Source organism: Cyprinus carpio, chromosome B16 (genome assembly GCF_018340385.1).
Source record: "Cyprinus carpio isolate SPL01 chromosome B16, ASM1834038v1, whole genome shotgun sequence".
Classification (NCBI taxonomy): domain Eukaryota; kingdom Metazoa; phylum Chordata; class Actinopteri; order Cypriniformes; family Cyprinidae; genus Cyprinus; species Cyprinus carpio.
Genome location: NC_056612.1, coordinates 18889684 through 18908131, shown reverse-complemented (window position 1 = coordinate 18908131; position 18448 = coordinate 18889684). Strand labels below are relative to the sequence as shown.

General features: G+C 41.5%; 2 protein-coding genes across 2 annotated transcripts in view; one reads left to right on the top strand and one right to left on the bottom strand.

Moving 5' to 3' along the window:
* Positions 1–327: 327 nt before the first annotated feature.
* Positions 328–5696, bottom strand: LOC109106171 (inactive serine protease 35-like). Its single transcript, XM_019119536.2, has 2 exons — positions 5430–5696; positions 328–2167 (listed from the first exon to the last, which is right to left on the bottom strand). Exon 2 carries the CDS (start codon positions 2152–2154, stop codon positions 880–882), a length of 1275 nt encoding a protein of 424 aa, XP_018975081.1. The 5' UTR covers positions 2155–2167; positions 5430–5696; the 3' UTR covers positions 328–879.
* Positions 5697–14676: 8980 nt separating this feature from the next.
* Positions 14677–18448, top strand: part of LOC109106606 (NADP-dependent malic enzyme-like) — an 83181-nt gene continuing 79409 nt past the window's right edge. Inside the window, exon 1 of the mRNA XM_042741299.1 lies at positions 14677–14857. Within this exon, the coding sequence (XP_042597233.1) occupies positions 14729–14857 (129 nt within the window). The 5' untranslated portion in view covers positions 14677–14728. The remainder of the gene's footprint in view (positions 14858–18448) is intronic.

The window sequence follows — 18448 nt, the reverse complement described above, 5'->3', positions numbered from 1 at the left end:
TATCAAGCTATATTGCTTTTCTCTTTATCATAATCACAATGATATGTATCATTAACCATATCTAAATTTAAATAACCCTGTGTATTTTTTAAAGAACGACATGATCATATGAAACTCATAATACGAGTCTTACATTAAATACATACTTACAGTTCTACAGTAGACTGTTACTCCGAAAGGTCCTCTAATGTTTTTAAAAAACATTTAAAAATTAAATTAGCACCAAGAGTCAACAAGGGCATCTGAATCTGAAAGGTAAACCAACTAATTGCCTGCACTGTGATACAAAAAGCAGAACAATTGTAAATGGAAGCCCATGAAGACAGGTTACAGTTTATGCTATCAAAAGCACACAATTAAAACATTTAATAATGATAACAAGAACAAAGTATTTCAAAGAACACCAGCACATTGATACTCAAATGTGTTCTTCAAGAAGAAAAAGGAAAGTAAAATCCACAAATAAACTTAAAAGCTTTTTCTCTCAGAAAAAAAAAAAGTTTCTTTTTCTTGTGTCAACTAGTCATCTAGTTTTCTACTTCAAGGTATCCAGACAGATTACCAGACAAAACAAATGCCTCCCATATCAAACAACACTGACTGAAGTACATTTTCTAATTCAAAATGACAGTTTAGGACAGAATTAGTTCTCGTTAGGTCAACTGAATCTAGAAATACATTTGCTCTAACTGATTCATAACAAAAGTTGTCTAATAAAATAAATTAAGGTATCAAAATAGCTTGGAAAAGTTCAATGGTAGGTGTATTATAGTCTTTAGTGTTGATGAATGCAGCAGTTTGTGTAGTTCACAAATGGGAGGCACAAGGGTTGCTGAGAGCCAGGACAGAGGCAGTCAGATGGGCCACTGACAGAGTCTCTCAGGTGCCCCGACACTGGCTGGAGTCCCCATGGACCCAGAGGCAGATTTGTGCGTACTTGGGGGGAGTGATTCGCACGGCCACGTTGTAATCCTGCTGCATCCCGTTAACATCCACCCATTGGTGACCCGAGAACACTCCAATGATCTTCCGCTTCCACTTCTTCTTGCCAGGCTCTTTGAGCCGAATGTAGACACCTGAGCCGCTAGAGCCGGGCTTGGCATCACAATACTGGTACAGCAGGTCATTGGACTCCTCAGACACGGAGCAGAAGCGGTACACCAGGTTGCCTGGCCGGTCGTCATCGAATCCAGAGAAATGGATACGTCCTGCAGGCAACTTCTTGATGGAGGGGATAACACCTAAATCCATGTACTTAGTCTTCTGTGCCCGTTTAAGCTCCAGGATGGCGTAGTCATAATCGGCCACAACGTTCCCAGAGATCCCTTTAAACCAGCCCTTTGGCACCTGCATCTGTTTCACCCGAGTCCATCGGAACGAGGGCTGTTCGGAAGTGATGCTGCGGCGACTACGGTTTCTCCTGCCTTTGCCTTTTCCCTTACGCTCCTGCTTCTCTCCAATCTCTATATTTTCATTGATTTCCTCATCCTCCTCCTCTTCCTTATGCTTCCTCTGCCCTTTCCCTTTCCGTCCTTTCCCTTTCCGTCCCTTCCCTTTCCGACGGGAACGTTCTTTCAGCACACCAACGCTGAGTTTCTGTACTCCATCCAGGTAGTCTGTACCATTGTGGATGCAATGAGCCGCAGTCAGGACGTGTTTGGGGGACACAAGCACTCCAGAACACCCCGTGGAGATCTTCACAGATGTGGAGAATGGATACTTCAAAGAGTACTGCTTGTCAGCGATGGTAAACCGTGTGTCCGTGCCGTAGACTTCTCGTCTGCGCCGAGTATGTAACCCAGAACCTCTCATCCAGTCGTTACTCACATTTAGCTCCTGTATTGTGACGGTGGTGAGCGTGCGGGTTCCATTTTCGTACATGGTCTCATAGGACAGTAGCTGCTCCAGATCGTCCAGGCTGGGTTCTGGGAAACCTTGCTGGCACTCAATGCCACATATTCCGTGGAGCTCAGTCTGCGGCTTGGCCAAAAACTCAGAACTTCCCAGGTGCACCGTTTGCTTTTCTTGTACCAGAGGAAATTTTCTCTGCGGCCAGGTGTAGTCATCTTGACCTGTGGGATCATCCACTGCTGCAGACACCAGCACAGCCAGTGCTGAGACGCAAAGCAGGAGCGTTAAGGGTACCGGGCCCATTGCAGAGAGACCCCTAGACCAAACAGAAAGTAAAACAGAGAATCAATATCACTTTATATATTTCATATTGAGGCATTTCAAGAAATTTACTGTCTTTTGATATAACATGTTCAGCTTTGCTTACAAAAGCCCTGAACAGTCAGAGCCAAAAATATAAGAACACTAATATGATAAATTATTGGTATTTCCCCTATTTTTTTTTTTTTTTTTACATTTAGATTAACTTTTTAGTCAAGCCCAAAGCATACTTTGATTTTTATACATATGCTAGGATATGCGTCCAGTATGCGATTTTTCTTACCTTGTGTACAGCATGTGCTTCGATTTCTTTCTTTTTTTTTTTTACATTTAATTAGTTGTATCAGTAAAATCAATGCATGCAGTATACCATGCATACAGTATATTTCTTACAGGCATTCATACAAATTAGTGGATCTCGTCCCTGGTTCCAGCACTGTGCATTTTGGATGCCTCGATCATTTAGCAAACCTGATTTATTTCTTTAGCTCTTTAGTATGCAAAAATAACATTAAGGGGATTACATTAATACAGTCATGACCACTAGGGGGAGACAAATAATAAGACTTTGTAGCACTTGTTCAAGACCCCTGAGAATACGTGACTGTATATACTCTACAGTTCACCTCATTCGCCATTATCACATTCCCCAGATATTTAGATCCAATCCTAATGTACCTATTAAGTCAACAAGTGTTCCTACAGATTCCAAAACAAAACTTTGAATCTGCTTTTAAGACACAATAAAATTTACACATTATTAACACACAATAAAATGTTATTACTAAAGAAATAGTTCAAATAATTACTGAAAGACAGATTTGCTGCATTAGCTTTAGAGACTAAACAAATGAGTCAAATAGCATACAAAAATGCTCGCATTTAAAAACTAGCCCCTTAACGACCGGCTGAGTGAAAATATCTCCCATTTGAAGATAATGATGCTGTCTGTGGAGACTGGAGGTTTGTGGCGGGGACGAATATTGAATATTGACCCCGTCGGCACTGACTTGAGTATTTTGAGTCAGTGGTTTGGAAACCTGTTTGCAGGTTTAAGAGATCTTTCAGGGTCTCTTAAACAGGTTTACTTTGCAATAATGACCAGTTGACTTTACATTTTCCAGCTTAATACACGGCTCCTAACCGGTAAATTTGGAATATTGAATTCCATTACATCATACAAAACATGGCCTTGCAACAAGGTGAAAACTGCAACAATATTATATTAAAAGATAAAAAAGTCCCCTGGAGTTACACCATAATTTTTAACTAAGAAACAAGATGGCATGCAAGCAATTAAATCTTTAAAAAGGAATAGCAATATGATAGCACTGTTACAATTACTATGTTTTAGAATCAGACCAGCTTTAGAATCAGTTTCCATCATGTGGAAAAAATATTTTTTAAAAAGGTAATTACAACATTTTATCTCACAATTCAGATTTTTTTCCTTGCAATTCCTGAATTTACATTTCTTAATAGGAGCTTATATATCTCGCAATTTTGTTTTTTTTTCAGCCGCAGCATAGAAAGTAATTGCTATTTTTTTCTCACAATTCTTACTTTTCCCCTCAATTTATATCCCACTGATCCAGCTTTCTTTTCAGAATTGCAGATTAACAGAACCAATGTCAGAATTGCAACAACAAAAAGTATGAATTATAAGACAAAAAGGACACGTCAAAACAAACAAAAAGCATCCATAAGCTAAAAAAGCCCAAGTCTAAAAGTATTTCTATAGGCTAGTCTTTGTACAAATGCAACACGACAGAAATGATTATCCAGTCACACAAAGAAAAAGAAAAAAAGGCAAACCACAACGCCAAGTGTTTCACAGCCACCACTCTTTCTCATTCATCATATGTTAGATTGCTGAGCACCCAAGAAAAACATTGATTGCAGCAACATTTTCTAATCAGTGGTTAGTTTAGAGGTGGAGAGGGTGGGTTGGAATATAGATTGCTGCTGCATTCTTGCTTCAGTACTTTCCCCAAGGAGCTGAAATCCCTCTCCTCTCACCTCACACTTCACTATGACATGCCGTCGATGTGGATTATCTACATCAGCCGCTCTGTCTGTGAGAATCAATCTGTACAGACAATGCTGTGTGGCCTCAGTGGAGGTGTGAGGAGAAAATATGTGCATGAATGTGTGCGGGGAAGTTATGGATCCAGGCAATGACAAACCAGATGTATCCCTACTGGAGAGGGCCATGAGAAGCGAAGCACTTACAAAAGCCCAAACAAATTCCAGTTAGACAATGATGTAATACGTGCAGACAGCTTGAGCTTTAAAAAGTCTGCAAAGCAGACAGACTCTGGCAAACTCAGTCTGACATGAGTTCTGATACTCTATCAACAGTTCTCTTGCTAAAATGAGCATCTGCAATTTGACATTCCTCCATCAATGCTGAAATATCGCTATGACATTTCCTATGGCTTTTCTGTAATAGATACATCTGCCTTGCTCAAAAAGATCTTGAGATGCTTAGATTAGCAGGGAAAAACTGGCTGTAGTGCTATGTAGAAAATTCCCCTCCATTTCAGCATCACCCCATTTTTCCATTACAAGGCACAAAAATTTCAGTCTTGCACATTTGCAAACTTCTCAAACAGCTTCATCAACCAAACGGTGGCGCTAATGGTCCCGTTTACAATTAAATTGAAAACTAATTCATTCAAAGTTGCCAGATCTTTCAGTGCTTGTCTTTCCCTCACCGTCAATCATTTATGGATATGTGAAAATTTGCATTGACAGTTATAAGTAGTCTAAATGGTAATCGCCTCCTTTGCACAAAAATTACTATGACAACCAGACTTTCCATCCAAAAAAAAAAAAAAAAAAAAAAAAAAACCCTCGACTGTATTTTTTTTTTGTTGCAATGCCTGATTTTAAAATAAATTGTGTTAACTGAGAGGTCTTTAACATATTCATTAATTCATTACTGTCATTAATTATCATTACTGATGTACAGATACTTAATTAAAGTATTCAGTGCATTTTCAATTTGACGAACTCCTTAAACTTTCATGAAAAAAAAACTTAATTATAGCCCATATTTCATAGAAGCATTGCAATCAATAACTATACTTGAGATGCAAGTATAAGATAATGACACTTAATTTTTTTCTAAAGGCTAGAATGATGGAAAAAAGTTTTTAAACTTATTTTTTTTTATATAAAACCTTTTGCAAGAAAATAATGATAAAATAAAAAGCAGCAGTGATAACTCTCTCTGAAGGTGAAATACGTCATACCTGCTATCATTCGATTGATGGAGATGTTCAATCCGCAAACAGATGCTTGTTATTTAAGCAAGAACCGTCTAAAAGTTACTTCATCTCATTGGGGTTTCTGCTGGATGGGCTGATAGTCCGTTTCTTCTCATATCTGCTCCACCTTCAAGAACAGGGAGAGCTCAGAGTCGAAGCCCTTGGTATGAATTACACTTGACGTTTAAGGGAAAGGGAGGAAAAAAGTCCCAACAAGATTTTCACAAAGAGTTTCGTATAGGGGAGGGACCATCATGCTCTGCAAAGATGGAGCGGAGAAAGTGAAGTTGAGAGAGCGTTCACCACTTAATCTTAATGAATCGTGGGATTTGAATAAATCTTTATTTGACATTTCAAAGAGTCGCTTATATCCAGAATTCAAAGGGGCTTTCTACTGATTCGTTCCACTAAGAGCACAATATAGCGCAGCAGCGGCTTTATTGTGGTTCTGTTCCGTTCCCACATCACTGACACTTGTGTCTGTGTACATGAGGTAAACACGCGAGCAGGGGGTCTGTCAGTTAAAAGAACGCCTCCAAAGTTGCACATGTATGCAGATTCTTGTTTGGGTCGATGACGTCACGCTCCTTTTTTGTCTGTATCTATTCGATCATTCACAAATAAGATAAAATACACAGGCCTATCATGCAAAAACCGACTTTCTGTGACGAATGTGTTTTCAATTTCTGAATTCTCTTATACATTTTTGTGAGACTAAAAACACAAATGTGATAAGATATATATATAAACTAATAGTAAGCCTAGCCTATTAATATTTTAAAAAAATTGAAAAAAAAATTGGTGTCCTGTCAGGACAGGAACTTGTACACTTTCATGATCATCTCAGGGTAAGGTCTTGTTAGAAATATAAATTTTTGATCTTTTTATTAAAAAGCATTTTTGTTCAGGTCAAATGAAGTAACCCTATGAAATGTTGCGATATTCAGGATTTTTTAACCTACATATTTTGTAAACTTCATGATTTGTCTTTACATTTCAGCTTATCATCGTTATTTGTCATTGACTCATGCAAATGTAAAGGTTTTATATTAATTCACCCTTTACTTCATATGTGCGCAGTCTCTTTAGAATACTTAGTTTGTTCATTGCCATTTATTCATTGCTTCATTCGGTGAGATTAACACTATCAAAAGTGTTCATTCTTCCACCTAATGAGCTGCGGGAGCTCTGAGAACCTGAATGACTGGGTTTTATATTTTCCAAGAAATTAAAGAGGCCACCAAACAATAGTGTTGTGTGTAGACACTTCAGAATGAAATGCACAAATTCTATTCCTATTTGAAGTGACTGTTGGAACAAGAAAGAGGCATTGAGATGTGAGAACTGACTTTTGATTTGATATGTCATATACATTCAGGTATATTGCCTTTTTTCTTGTTTATGTTCTAATTCTCATTCAGTACCACATGTCTTAAAATCACCTTGCAGTCTTGCTCATTTTTCCCAGAGACTCAGGGAAAGTGTTAGTCTTTCATGTTCTACAATGTAGGCTCACATCAGCACCCTGTGAGGTTCTCTGTCAAGTCTGAACAGAGAAAGGTGATCTCATTGCTTTAGACTGCAGCCTCCACCCTCCAAATAAGAGAATGTGCCCCTACACTGATCATCTTGAGCTCTCTCTCAATCTCTCTTATTTTTTGCACATTGTCATTATTTATTTTATTTTATTTCATCAGAACACTTGACACTAAATAACAGGCGCAGAGTGGGTGGAGTCAAACTCTTGTCTCCTAAATAAGAGCAAATTCTGTTTGTCTGTATCATGTGCACTAGCTAATCTGATATTGCTACGGCTAAAATGTATGATACATTTCATATCTAGCAGAACCCATAAACTTACATGAGTGTGTGGCAGAGTCACTCTGAAAGGAATGGCCTTACTTGATATTTCTGCTCTTGGTTGTGCGATACACTGGTTCCATTGAAGGTTATTTGTTACGAGAATCAGCTCTTTATGAACCGCTGGGTTTTGTGCAAGCATATGATGTTTGAAGATCGTGTCACTGAATATTGCAACTGTAGTGTTTGCTTTGAGTATTCATTTCTTTAAAAAATACTTTGAGATTCAAACCAGCATTGTGTCTTTGTATCTTGATAGTCTTCAGTAGACAAAACAACAGATTAATCTCCTCTTAACTAGGTTTGCATTGGTCATGACTGGATTCCAGTTTGCTTAACAGCATGTGGTCAGATTTAAATCACGCTGTGAACAGTTCATCCATGATTCAATTTATATGCTAAAGAAGACAATTTGCTTAAGTGAACGTGAGTGTTGTGTTGAGTGGCTGCTCAGGCACATCCTTAGAGAGTCGATGAAGGCTATGTACTGTAGATTAAAGAGTCAGGTGTTTATTTATGCAGGTCATGGTCATAAACCATCTCAGCAGGCATTCACCTTTCTATGGCTTATTAGAGCTTCCTGCCTGACAGAGAGAGCCATTTACAGGGAGCCGCTTTCCTAACCAGCCCCCCCTCTGCCCTGTAAACTAGTTGGAAAATAACTTTAGGTTATCCCTACAGATTTTGTTGACAGCAAATATTTAGACACATTCAAAAGTGTGAAAGGTCAGGCTGCAGTGTCATTATATAGCAAACATACAAGCAGTGCAGCAAACATATGTACTGCATGCACAACTGTTCAAATGTTTGGGCTCAGTATGATTTTTTTAAATGTTTTTGAAAGAAGTGTCTTATTTTCACCAAGGCTGCGTTTATTTGATCAAAAATACAGCAACATATTGTGAAATATTATTGCAATTTAAAATAGCTATTTTGAATTTTAATTGATTCCTGTCATGGCAAAGCTGAATTTTGAGAAGCCATTACTCAAATTCAAAGTCACACAATCCTTTAGAAGTCATTGTAATATGCTGATTTGGTGCTCAAGAAATATTTACAAAAAAAATTTTCTTTTTTTTTTTTTTTTTAAGATGTTCATACATACAGGAAGTTATAAGGATGTCCAATGTCTTGATAAAAGTAGCCCACCAAGACTCCTGCAAAAGTGAGACACTTGGACAGACTTCTCTAAGAGACATGACCTCCTGTGCTCGCGGGCGAAGCTGCCAACATACACAAGAGAGGAGCAGAGCACTTCAAGCATGCAAACAGCTAATACAAACTAAACAGAAATGGTTCCTAAGCAAACACACCGATTTGGCACAGGGAGTCATTCTGCTCCGATATTGGCCCAGACTTGGTCTACAATTCAACATGTAAGTGTTCTCAAGTCAGTAGCTTGAAACAAGTTCAACATTTTACAACAAAAGGATAAAAAGATGTTGGCTTCCATTTTTGGTTGAAAGTTTTGGTTAGACTGTTGCCTCCAGATTTTCAGTGTTAAGAGTTTGTTATCTAGTGTTTCACAGTCAAGGTCCTGTTGAGTGAGCTCACAGGTTATTTAGTTGTTCTGCTTAATCTTAAGTGTAATATATACAAGAATTTTGTACAAAGCACTCACAGTCAGACTCTGGAGACTTGCACTGAGGTGTCTTCATAAAACCTCTGGGTTAGAGGTACCTAAAATAGTCACATAACTAAAACACACACACATCCTTTGCATCTGCATTACTGCCAATGAGCTTCTTGTCTCAAAAAAGTCAAGAATTTACATATAGCGGTAAATTGCTAAATCACACTGGCCTCACTATTTGTGCTAGATCACTTCAAAGAACCAAGTTCAAAAGCAGCTCTTATTCCCCTTGTGTGACCTTTGACCTGCCTTGCATTTTTCAGGCGAGTCTTATTACGCTGTTTGGCTGGTTTCCTTGTACTTCTCCTTATCTCTCAGTCTGTCTCAGTTTGTATTTTGTATGTTTTTTTTGTTTTTTTTTTAATCACCTGTTCGTGTGATAGCATGCTTGATTACCCAATCAGCCCCTGCCAAACACGTGCAAACACTTTGCATGATCGCGTTAGATGATTAATCATAGCAGCATCATTGTGAATGCAGGAAAATTTTCATGCTGACATTCTGAGCACTATAAAGAGCAAGTCAGTGGTTTTGCCGGAATTTGCCAGCATTGAAATATACAGTATAAAAGATATTCAGAGTTTTGCTATTAAGGTACTCGTTTGCGATATTTACATGATGAACAGTATATTATGATATGTTTTCTGACTGTGAAATAATCTTTTCTTTATCAAAATTTTAGATTTAATGACAGAATTTTTTTGTTGTTTTTGAAAATGTTGTTTTTACAGAATTTTAAAGTTTTTTCTTTAATAAACTGTAAACAAATACCTTATTTTTAAACATCACTGTGATTTACTATGGAAGTGATTACATTTTGACCCGCTTTTTGATTACATGACATTTCAATGCCAGAAATGACACACTTGTCCTTCAAATAACATATAAATAAATAAATAAATAAATGTTGATGGCAACAATTTAATTTAATTTAATTTAATTTAATTTAATTTAATTTAATTTAATTTAATTTAATTTAATTTAATTTTATTTAATTTAATTTAATTTAATTTTATTTATTTATTTATTGATTTATTTATTTATTTTTATCCCTAAACTGCATGAGAATGCAAATCAAGCTGTGCTATCTTTCTGCAACATATTCTGTAACTTGGACAGTTTTTGCTCAAGCATTATGACACATCATGAAACAAATTAATATTCAGACCTCTTTCTTTTGCACTCCTCAGACACACATCAACTTCACTCACCTACTCTGTAAGTGCCCTTTTATCAGTTAAGAGTCTGCATTTCAGAAGAACTGAATATAAAATTGATGAAAATTTCTGTCTGGAACTCTCTGACCTTCCCTGTCTGTCACTGACAGCAGGTGAACTCAGTAGTCTGTGTGGGTTAGTCCTGTGGAAACTCACCAGGATCTGAAGTATGTGTTCCCCTTGGCTCACCTCTGCTGAGGTTTTTATTGGGATATAATGATTGTGCTTGTTAAAATCAGCAGAAATCTCTCACCGGGAACAATTGTGTTTGAATGTTTTCCTCTTGAGGGAAGTCATGGCCTAAATGGTTAGAGAGTCAGACTCGTAACCTAAAAAAAGGTTGCGGGTTCGAATCTCGTACCGGCAGGGATTGTAGGTGGGGGGAATGAATGTACAGCACACTCTTTCACCTTCAATACCATGACTGAGGTGCCCCTGAGCAAGGCACCGAACCCCAAACTACTCCCCGGGCGCCGCAGTAAAAAAAATGGCTGCCCACTGCTCCGGGTGTGTGTTCACGGTGTGTGTGTGTTCACTGCTGTGTGTGTGCACTTTGGATGGGATAAATGCAGAGCAATAATTTCGAGTATGGGTCACCATACTTGGCCACATGTCACTCACACTTAAGATGCAGCTCAGTGGGCAGGACCCTACAATGAGTTTCATTAAGACAATGTGTTAATGCATTTGTGTAAAGCGTAACTAAACATTTGTGCATTGTTTTGTTCCTAAGTGACAAGCATGGAGAAGATGCAAGACACATTTATTGACATTTTAAAGCCTTGTTCTTTCCATTTCCCACCTCTTCTGATTCAATTACTCTCTTGCTGCTTCCTGAACCACCAACTGCCAAATCTTTTCACTTTGTTCCTAAATACAGTATTACTTTCTAGCACATATGTTCACAGTTCTATTCAAATTATCCATGCAATTTCCGTTATAAGTGCAGAGGGATCCCCTTTCTCCCACAGCAGGTCCTCACTGAGAAAACTCTTCACTGATAGAGTTTGTATTGGCATATATATATCACAGCACAGGGAGTATAATTTCTTCATTCCTGGAAGTCTAGGTGTTTTGGTTCTTAATTTGTAGGTTTTTTATTGTGTTTTTTTTATTACAGTACAGGGAGTATTATGCAACACCAGGTGCTGTTTTTCAGAGGTTAGGGAGGAAGTTCAGCAATCCTCTGTAATCAAGAACATCCTTCACTGTCTTTTCTGGACCTTTTTAGATATTTCCCCCACCAGTGTTGTGTCCTCCTTGATTCAGTGAGAGTCCAGTCTTGTATAAAAGACCCAATAGGCTCAAACAGCCTAGATTCAAGATTCAAGATTTTTTATTTGTCACATACGCAATTATATAGGGAATATTTAACCAGCAGATCTGGGAATAGAGTGTAATAGAAGGCTACTGGAATTCCTGTATGGAATCACAAAACCTTATCGCTGAACTGAACACCTCTGCAAATATAATTACACAGCGGAAAGCAAGCCCTGTTATTATGAACCAGATAACGCAGAGTGTGCACAGAAAATAGCATGTTTACACTTGATGTTAGATCCTCTCTAAATTCTTTTCAAAGCACAAGTTATAGCACTACTAGCTTGACTATCTGACTTTTGGGAATTACCATTCCTCATGTGAGAAGAAGAAGCATAGATAAAGAAAAGAAGAAACTGAGGCCTTTTCTTTTTGCTGTTAAACTGCTTGTGTGAGGCTATTTATAGTTTGTCTTGTTTCACAAATAAGGCTGTCCAGTAAGACTATTTATTACTGTTTATTTATTTATTCATAGACCGTTGCTTGGTAGAATTCATGGTTTTGAATGAAACAATTCACCAAACAGTGAAACAATTAAGTCAAATAATTCAGCAGTCCAAAAATGCTTCTGTGCTCTCTAATAAAAGTAACTTACTGCTTTATTACTGTATATATCTTAGACACTGTCTTTGTTTCATTAGCATTTAACATATTGTCCAAATATATAGTGTTCATTTTATTTCCATCATTCTGTACACTATCTTACATATTGGCATTGATGTATTTAAATATATTTAAAAATAAACAGAACTGACTAAATCTTAAAATATATTTACTTTAATATATTTCACATAGATTTCTTTGCACTTTTAATTTTATATATAAAATTATATATATTTATATCATTAAGCTGCACTGTTTACGAAGCACATATATTTTGGCCAGAATTTATGTGAATTATTTTATGTGACATAATTTTGCCTCTTGTAATATAGTGCACATGGTGGTTCTCATTTGTAAATCACTTTGGATTAAAAGTGTCTGTTAAATTTCTAAATATAAAACTCTTTTATTTACTGAATGGCAGTAATTCAGTAAATAAAACTGCAGTGTTTGCATCTCTTATATCATCAGCTTTAACAGTTTTATCATCCTGTTTATCATCCTTTATCACCCTTACCCTGTTGGTGTGTAGAGTGTAATGAAAAATGGACAGAGTCTCATTGTGCTTTTATCTGAGTCTCTATATCACATTCTTGCCCAATTTATTGCTCCATGTATATGTAACTCTGTGAGACAGTGTTTGGACAGCAAGTGTTTGTCTTTTTGTCATATAATTTACAAAGCCTACACCTCTCTGAAAAATCATCCTTTTACGGTATTTTTAGTAGAATAAATATTTGATAGATTTAGCAATCTAGGATTATATTTAGTGACATCATCTCAAACCAGGCGCTGTCAGTCTGGTTTGCTCTTGTTCTCGTAAATCATTTCCAGTCTATTTCTGACATGTTTAGTCACCTCATACACGGAAGAAAAAATTATACCCTATTTATCATATTTAAACAGAGAAAGTTCTAGAATAGATAATATTCTGTAACATTTTCTAATCTATGTAATCTATTTTTTTATATATTTGTATTATGTAATAAGCATTTCATATTAATAAATTAAAATAATAATAATATTTTAATAAATGTATAGGGGTAAAGTTAGCTACTTAGGGTTAACAAATAGGTACTGTAATTCTGTAGGATGAAACTGCTATGCATTGAATGCAGCAGGAATTAAAAAAAATATATATATATATTTATATAATTTTTTTTTTTTTCCTGAATGCATTTAACTTCACTATCTCCCACATTTATCCTGTGCAAGGCCAAGATAAAGTAACATGGGCCTGGGGCTAGAAGGAATGCACTTGAACAAGTTGCCCTTGAGTCACACTTACATACAGTACATTCAGGGAAGTGTCTAAAGGTCACCGAATTTCCATTAGCCAGTTCCTTAATGCTGCATGATCTTTCAGTTCCTTAAAGTGCTCTATAGGTATCTATCCAGAAAATTCCATTGTAAATTAACATTCTAGAGAGGTTTCCTATCTACATATTTGTTCATATGGGAATAGTAATTGGTATGCATGAGCAATTTTTACATTTTTGCCCCTGGCATGCACTGTTGGCTTAGGGCCAAATACTCTGGCCTTTCAAAGCAGTCACAGTGACTAAGCATCTCTGTAAGAGGACCCTAACCACTTCTAAGTCTGTAAGAATGCACATACCATACTGTACCAACCAGATATCTTGCACACACATACTGTAGGCCAGGGTTCAGCCGGAGCACTCCTCTCAGACATGCTCATTTGTGAAACATGATCCTTCTTATCATTACAGTTCAGCTAATTCAATGGCCTTGTGCACTGTAATGTGAGTGAGGTAATGCTCACAGTGACACAAAGACACACACTATCTAAAGTCTATACTGGGAACAATAAGCTTTGTCTATTCAAAAATCTGATGAAGAGGCAAACTGAGCCACACATGCAATAAAGTTTTGTGTGCAGTATGTCTGAGGTTGAGACTACCTTTTACCAGACATTCTGCAATGCACGTCTTACTCAGCAATTTTGGATTATTCAAAGCCATATTATCGGAACTATTTGCGAACTTATGTTGTGAACTTGTGACCTTGCATTGCTAGTCATCACCTGATATCATCCACCAGTTTGGTTCTATTTTTTGTATGAATTTTTTCAAACAGTGTACATTGTTAAAAAAAAAGAAAGAAAGAAAAAAGAAAAGTACTAGTAATTTTCTGCCAGGACATTATCTATTACTTTTTTGGATATTTACATTAACTCTAAAACACAATGCAATTTAGCACAAAATTCAAAATACAGACGAAACACTCATAAAAAATACTTAAAATTCGTTCATATTAATACAACACTTTTTATAACGTATTTAAAACCAACATATAAAACCACTGCTACAGAAAACACTTTTGTGTATCGACTAAATCTAACGTTAACTCAAAATATTTAGACAGCTTTTGTGACAACTAACCCCGGTCAGTTTTTCCCCCTGATCCAACCATGGGAAAATTTCTTTGAAACCACGCGTGAAAATATTACATAAAACCTTTATGTTCTGCTTCAGATAAGACTTGCTAGTCTATTATCGACTTTTACAGCTAATAGTTTGGCGATAACAGAACACACGCAACCGCTGTTGACACTCTCTCTGTGTAACGTCTTCCTGTCTGATGCAGCGCGTGCACTTGTTGAGTTCAGCGCTATTTAAAGGGGAAGCAACATGGCACACGCTTTAGTCAAACAGGAATCTGTCGAGTGGGAGATGCAGAAATCAGCAGACCAAAGCAAGACCTTTGTTTACACGAAGAAGAGGGGGTATGATGTTACACGCAACCCCCACTTGAATAAGGTAAAAAGACAATGTTTTAGTAACTTTACAACGTATTTTTTTTTTTCAAAAAATAACATTTTGTGTTTACTGTTTGCTAATAAGACAGCAAGGCAGTGGATATCAGTTTCGAGAGGAACTATATTTAGACTTAAAGGGCCACACACTTTCTTTGTCCGCAGTTGCTGTCTGTGTCAAAAGCAGGTCCGTTTGTAGTTTAGAGTGCCTCGTGAAGTGACGTTGGTCATGACGTGCACCTTCAGGATCCGCACACTGAGTTTTCTTTTAGCATATATAGTCTATTTTTACCAGTTGCAATATACTAATATTGTTATTAGGCCCCACATTGCGCTATAATTCAAAATAAAGAATAACACAAGACCTATAATCTTATGTTTATAATCTTTTGGTAAGATCAACAGTAGCCTCTGTCCAAGGTGCTGACCAGTCGTTGCTATGGCATCACCTTAAGAACTTGCTCTGGATGCACAGTGATGCTGCAGAGTCCAAATATTTGCTTTGTTTGCTTGTATGTATTATATATATGTACTGACTTAAAAACTAAAAATGTTTGTTTATATTAGGGTTAGAATTCCATTTACTAATGCTATTTCTTATATATATATATTGTCACGACACGCACACAGACAGGTAGATCCAAAAGCAGTGTGTTTATTGGGGTGATCCAAAATCAGAAAACATCCAGGCAAAGGTCAAAATCCAGGTAATCCGTCCAAAACAAGAAACATAGACAACATCCAGAAACACGAGAAACCAGGGAACCAGGAAAACACAGGGTGACATTCAACAAGGACTCCGTGACAATGACAGAACAACCGGGGTATTTATACACAGAGAAATGACCATGCTAACGGGGAATTGGCTGAGTGCAATGATTAGTAACCACGGACAGCTGAGTGCAATGAGCAGTGATGAAACAGACAAGACTATGGGAAATGCAGTTCTAAGGGTGGGGTGACGATAAGGGGAAGTGAGACCTCTAGTGGCCACCCAGGGAGACACAGAACAGACACCGTGACACTGTGGGGTGATGTTAGGGGCAGCTTCCAGATGCTCCTCAGAACAAAATAACCAACCAAAAAACAAAGAGACCAGGAGGGAGGTGGACTGGTGGAGGCAGAACAGGGGGAGGGATGGCGGGCCAGGCCCGTGTAGGGGAACTGGGACCGGCAGCGATGGCTCCCCTGGTAGCCCAGGTGGCTCGGTCAGATCAGGGGGCCATGGTGGGCCCGAAAGTTCAGGGGACCACGAGGGACCAGGCAGTTCAGGTGGCCACGGTGGACCCGAAAGTTCAGGGGACCACGAGGGGCCAGGCAGTTCAGGTGGCCACGGTGGATCAGTCCATTCTCGTTGTGCAGACGGCCAGGGAGGAATTCGCCATTTGAGTGACCCGAACGGAACCAGCCAATCGGGGAGCCAGTAAGGAGCAGGCTGTGGCGATGGCCCGGTCACGGCATTGGGAACGGCATCGGGAACGGCCTCAGACAAGGGCACCGCCTCGGGAACGGCCTTGGACACGGGTATCGCCTCCGGAACCATCTCGGGCACCGCCTCGGGAATGGCATCGGACAAGGACACCGCCTCGGGAACGACCTCGGCATCGGGCACCGCCTCGGGAACGGTCTCAGGAACGGCCTCAGGAATGGCCTCAGGAACGGCATTGGACAAGGACCCCGCCTCGGGAACGACCTCGGCATCGGGCACCGCCTCGGGAATGGCCTCGGGAACGGCATCGGACAAGGACACCGCCTCGGGAACGACCTCGGCATCGGGCACCGCCTCGGGAACGGCATCGGACCAGGACACCGCCTCGGGAACGACCTCGGCATTGGGCACCGCCTCGGGAACGGTCTCAGGAACGGCATCGGACAAGGACACCGCCTCGGGAACGACCTCGGCATCGGGCACCGCCTCGGGAACGGTCTCAGGAACGGCATCGGACAAGGACACCGCCTCGGGAACGACCTCGGCATCGGGCACCGCCTCGGGAATGGCCTCAGGAACGGCATCGGACAAGGACACCGCCTCGGGAACGACCCTCGGCATCGGGGCACCGCCTCGGGAACGGCCTCAGGGCCTCAGGAACGGCATTGGACAAGGACCACCGCCTCGGGAACGACCTCGGCATCGGGGGCACCGCCTTGGGAACTGGTCTCAGGAACGGCGGAATAGGAAGGGACAGGAATGGCATCAGGAACGGCTCGGGAACGGCATCGGACAAGGACACCGCCTCGGGAACGGCCTCGGGCACCGCCTCGGGAACTCCGCCTCTGGAACGGCCTCGGGCTCGACCTCGGGCTCCGCCTCTGGAACGGCCTCGGGCTCGGCATCGGGCACCGCCTCAGGAACAGCCTCGGGCTCGGCATCGGGCACCGCCTTGGGAACGGCCTCGGCATCGGGCACAACATCGGGCACCGCCTCGACCTCCGGAACAGCCTCGGAACGTCTCAATAATCATCGGGCATTACATCGGGAAACCGTCTCTGGCACCGTCTCTGGCACGGCCTCGGGCACCGCCTCGGCTCCGCCTCGGGAACCGCCTCGGGGCCTCGGGAACCGCCGCCTCGACCACCTTCATTGGGCACCAGCCTCGGGTCATTGCCTTGGGGGCCACCGCCTCGGGCACAACTCGGGCACCTCGCCTCGGCATCGGACATTGCATCGGGAACCGCCTCGGCACCGTCTCGCGCCTCAGGCACCGCCTCGGCATCGGGCACCGCCTCGGCATCGGGCACAGTCTCGGGCACCGCCTCGGCATCTTGGGACATTGCATCGGGAACCGCCTCGGCCACCGCACCGCCTCGGCTCCGCCTCGGCATCGGGACATTGCATCGGGAACCGCCTCGCCTCGGCCACCGCATCAGGCACCGCCTCGGCATCGGGCACCGCCTCGGCATCGGGCATCGTCTCGGGCACCGCCTCGGCATCGGACATTGCATCGGGACCTTGCATCGGGCACCGCCTCGGCATCGGACCGCATCGGGCACCGCCTCGGCCGCATCAGGCACCGCCTCGGCATCAGGCACCGCCTCGGGAACCTCGGGCACGTCCACATGGACGACAGCGGCACTGCTCGGCCACCGAACGTCCTCCTGGACCGCATCGGCGGCCTCTGCTCGGGGAACGTCCTCCTGGACGGCAGCGGCCCGCTCTGGAAACGTCAGCTCCTGGACCTCCGGCAGCGGCCTGCTCTGGAACGTCCTCCTGGACGGCAGCGGCCCGCTCTGGAACGTCCTCCTGGACGGCAGCGGCCCGCTCTGGAACGTCCTCCTGGACGGCAGCGGCCCGCTCTGGAACGTCCTCCTGGACGGCAGCGGCCCGCTCTGGAACGTCCTCCTGGACGGCAGCGGCCTGCTCGAGACCCCCCTCTGGGCTTTGAGGAACGGCTGACGCCTGTCTCCTCCTCCTCCGCCCTCTATGATGGCGAGCCGGTGGCTCCTTGACGGAAGACTCAGGCGTTGAGTCAACCATCCTGTGCTGTGGTGCTGGGCTGGCGGCCATCTTGTGCTGTGGCTCTGGGCTGGCGGCCATCTTGTGCTGTGGCGCTGGGCTGGCGGCCATCTTGTGCTGTGGCGCTGGGCTGGCGGCCAT